The 4,368-nt window shown below is 52.4% G+C and overlaps 1 protein-coding gene across 1 annotated transcript; it reads right to left on the reverse strand.

The window, feature by feature from the left end:
- Positions 1-3,498: 3,498 nt before the first annotated feature.
- On the reverse strand, positions 3,499-4,074 carry GLOTRDRAFT_15289 (uncharacterized protein; the record flags this gene model as incomplete). The annotated part of the gene is made up of 2 exons (XM_007873368.1): positions 3,499-3,750; positions 3,850-4,074. Coding segments are annotated over 2 exons (477 nt in total), but the record flags the coding sequence as incomplete, so codon positions are not given.
- Positions 4,075-4,368: the final 294 nt, after the last annotated feature.

Below are 4,368 nucleotides of genomic sequence, written 5' to 3' on the forward strand. Positions count from 1 at the left end.
CCTGCATTCCCACTTCTTCATGAATCGTGACTTAACATCTGTCACGAGGGACTTGTCCTTGCCAAAGAACAAGGCATTGTCAACATAGACGACAATGATTACCATGCGGCCATCCTTCTCCTTGAATAAGAAGATGCCAGCATCGGTAGTTAGACGTTTGCAGCCTAATTTCTCTAAAGACTCAGCAAGTGTGTGCCACCAGGCAAGCCCCGCTTGCTTAAGTCCGTAGAGTGCACGGCGCAGTCTACAAACCTTGTGCTCCTGGCCTTTCACGGCGAAGCCTTCAGGTTGTTCCATATAAATTTCCTCATCCAGTTTGCCATATAGATAGGCATTGCGCACATCAAGTCCAGATATGTGCCAATCCTCAAGCGCTGCTAGCGCGAGCATAAGGCGCACTGTCTCAAAGCGCACAACTGGTGAGAATATTTGGTCGAAGTCTATGCCTTCAACCTGCGAGAAGCCTTTAGCGACTAATCTCGCTTTGCGACGTCCATCTGATTTGACGTCAAATACCCAGCGACATTTTATGACTTTACGCCCTTTAGGGCGGTCAACCAAGTCGAAGACTCTGCGCCGACGAAGTGCATCCAATTCTTCGTGGCAAGCAGCTCTCCATTCCTTCTGCTTCTCTGGTGGTAAGCGAAGGATATCGCGGTACGTCCATTCTCTGACATTGGACGTGTCTGGATCATCTGCCTCGGGCGAAATAGCCTTCAGAAGCAGGTAATTAATCAATGGTACTCCCCCTTCCCGGCATAGCTGTGCCAAAAGTAACTCATCAGCGTCTTGTTCAGACTGCTGGCCAGAGGCTTCAGGAGTGACTGGCTCATGCGAAGCACCCGGGGATTGAGCAGGAGGGTCGCGAGGTGGAGGGGCAGAGCTAGGTCCGGGAACCTGTTGCTTCTGCTTGGACTGGCGAGGTATGCGAGACATCTTAGATTTTTCGCCAACTAAATCCTTCCACTTCTTGTCTGACTCAATCTCGTGATAGGTTTCTACGGGATTCCGCGATTCACCGTAGATGTTACCCGGGCGAGTTACTGGTCTCCTTTCTCTCACCGGTCTCCGCGGCTCATCTTGTGGCGCAGGATCCCCCGGAGGTGGAGAAGGCAGGTTCTCAGGCTCTCGCGCCTCAGGCTGCGCAGGTTCGTCGTCACGATCCTGGCCTGGCCCCTTTTGGGATTTAGGAGGAGGACGTGAGTCTGGCTCATCGTCATCGGTGATCCAGTCATCATCAGAATTTTCTGGTTGACTGTCAGCTGGTTTAGGCGCACTTTGCAGCCTAGTGCTTGCCCGTCGCTTAGTATTAGGGCATTTAGGGAACATAGCTTCGTCAAACAGCGCAGTAGGCTGAGTGACTATACTATTATTGGCGCGCATGAACTTGAAGCCATGGCCGCCATCTGCGACACCAATGTAAGTCATCAGCTCAGCTTTAGGCGATAAATTATTGGCTCTGGTTTCCTTAGGCAGGTAGACATATGCTCCGCATCCAAAGACACGTAAGTGCTTGATGTCGGGAGCTGCCTTGTTCAGGACCTCATAAGGAGTCAGCCATTGATGGCGCTTCAAAGGGGTCCGGTTGTAGACGTGAACAGCATGGTCTACTGCAAATTCCCACCAAGATGGAGGTGAGCAGGACTCTAGCCGCATTGACTGCGCTTTGTCCATTATCGTCCGAATAAAGCGCTCAGCGCGACCATTCTGTTGGTGCGCATAAGGTGCGCTCTGTCGGATTTTTATGCCCTCATCTCTGAGCATCTCAATGAATGCGTCAGATTTATATTCTCCCCCTGCATCGGACATCCACTCCTTAATTTTCCTGCCATATTGGTTTTGTACGTAGGCTAGGAATTGACGAGTCTTAGCAATTGCAGCACCCTTGGAGCGCATATGCATGACCCATCCATAGGAGGTGTAATCGTCAAAGAAGACGATTGTGTACCGATACTTATGGTAAGAGTCTACGGGAAAAGACTTAAGATCCGAATGAATTAACTCAAACGGTTCTTTAGCCCGTAGAGTGGATGGCGGGAAAGCCTTAGAAGGCATTTTCCCTTCCGCACATCCAGGGCATACTGGGTCTTCCGATGGAAACTCCAGATTGGTGGGGAAACCTTTGGTGTGTTCCCTAGCTTGCCTCAGGACTTCCTTAGAGGGGTGTCCCATGCGACGGTGTATAATCCCATAATCGACCGCATAGATCGTCAGGAATATAGAGTACGCATTCGGTGCAGGAATTGTACTGACACTGTAGATAGTGTCGCCGGGCTGCCGCGGTAAAAACCTGAATAAAGGTTCGCGCAATCCCTTTTCGTATAGACTTATGTGTCGGTCATTTCCAGACACTTTTAATTTATCCTGGAGCAATACTCCGAGTGACATGAGGCGAATATTCAGGTCAGGTATATAGTATACTGGAAATAACCGAGTGGTTATGTTCCCTACGTCCTTGATATAATAATTCAGGACAGTCGTACCAAACCCGAGTATTCGTGCAAACCCGTTCGCAGTAGACGCGGTCGCAGGTTGCTTAAATTCCTCAAAGTCGATGAAATCACTCATGTCATAGGTGAAATGCCGAGAGGCCCCCGAGTCGAGAATCCAGGTGTTACCCTGTTGTGCTTTATCTTTCCCCTTACATTTTGCACACGCAGCATAAGTTTGCGCATGAGTGCAGTATATTAAAGCCAACGTTACAGGACTCAAATTAAGATCTACACTACGCTGCCCTAACTGTGATGGCGCGTCAGTGGAGTCCTGTAGAGGGGAAGATGGCACGTACGAATAGTGCTCGTCAATAAAGGCATTCTGGTCGAAGCCAGCAGCCTCCGCAATAGTGCGGTCCAGGTCTTCCTCGTCGCCGAGACTAACAGTCTCCCCCTGGTCCTTGTCACTACCCCAGTCATTAGACTGGTTGTCGTCATGGTCGCTGTCCGCAGCGTCATCCGCGCGAGTGACTCCTTCAAAGCGAGCACGCTTGGACGCGCAGCTGGAGGCGACAGAGTCGGCGTCCTCCATGTTGACATCCGGGTCCGGGTCGACTTGCCCGACCAGAGCGTCCAAGACCTTGATGTCTTCTTCGGTGGGACTTATGTCGAGGTCCCGCGCGAGCTTGAAGGCTTTCTTGATACGCTTGTTGTTGTAGTGACTGGTATCCGCCGAAGGAGGCGGGTGGAACGGACCTTGCTCTTTAACCGTCCGAGTCTTGCTGCCGGTAGGCGCGATGTCGAGGACGTGAGCGATGGTCGGAGGAGGAAGGGAGACGGTCGAGGCAATCAAGACGTCGTGGGCATGGTGATGATCGTGGTTTTGCCCTTGACGCTTCTTGCCTGCACGCTTGCCGCGGTAAGGGCGCCTCTTCCCATCTCGCGCATTGCCGCTGCTGCCCTGAGGGCGCTGCTGCTGCTGCGAAGAAAAGGAGGGATCACCCGGCTTACGCTTCACCGCCGAGATCTTGTGCGCACCGAGTTTCTCAGGCTTCTTGCCTTGAGACTGGTCCCAAGCAGTGGTAACTGCTTCCCGTACCGCACCTATGCCCATGTTGTCAGCAGAGGTAGCTTGGACCAGCATCTGCGCAATGTTCTCATAGCGGCTGGGGAGTGCATAAAGGCAAATTAGACCTTCAATAAGCGTGGGAATCTTGACCTTGGCCGCTTCCAGAGTGTCGAAATGTTTGGATATCTTCGTGAAGGCTGGAGCAGGGTGCTGATCGGCCGGAATCTTCGTCGATAAGGCCCCCCGCAGCTCATTGTAAATGGTGCCGAGGGACATAGACGAATAGAGGGAAGACAATTGGTCCCAAGTTTCCTTGGCCGATTTCTTGTCCTTTATGTAGGAGGCGACGGCGGGAGAGCAGTGTAGACGGATCGTACCCATAGCCCTGACGTCTTTTTCCTTCCAGGCGTCAGCAGCGGTAGAGTCCCTGGTGGTACCGGAGATGACGACAGCTGGCTGCGTGATGCTGCCATCCACATTTCCCCAGAGACCTTGGGACATAAGGTACGCCATCATTTGCTCGGACCAGGTAGGCCAGTTCGAGCCGTCGAGGACGGGGACAACGGCGATCAGATTGTTCGACATTGTTTGAGGAGCGGTTGAGAGATCTGAAATCTGTATTGAGATCTCATCAGTATCAGCGAAGCTATGCAGCCCGATAAGGGCGCACTGCTCCATGCTGTTGGCTCCATTAGGGAGTTACCCCAGGATCGATCATCAAGCCTGATGGCTGCTGATAACAGCGCCTACGGCGATGATCACGCATCAAGCCACACTGCAGCCTATGAGGGCACATAGGGCGATGCACAGGTGAGCGAGGCGCAACGCGCTGCAGCGAGTTACCGCGCAGACGCAAGCTGCCTATTT

Source organism: Gloeophyllum trabeum (assembly GCF_000344685.1).
Source record: "Gloeophyllum trabeum ATCC 11539 unplaced genomic scaffold GLOTRscaffold_00130, whole genome shotgun sequence".
In the NCBI taxonomy this organism is placed as follows: Eukaryota; Fungi; Basidiomycota; class Agaricomycetes; order Gloeophyllales; family Gloeophyllaceae; genus Gloeophyllum; species Gloeophyllum trabeum.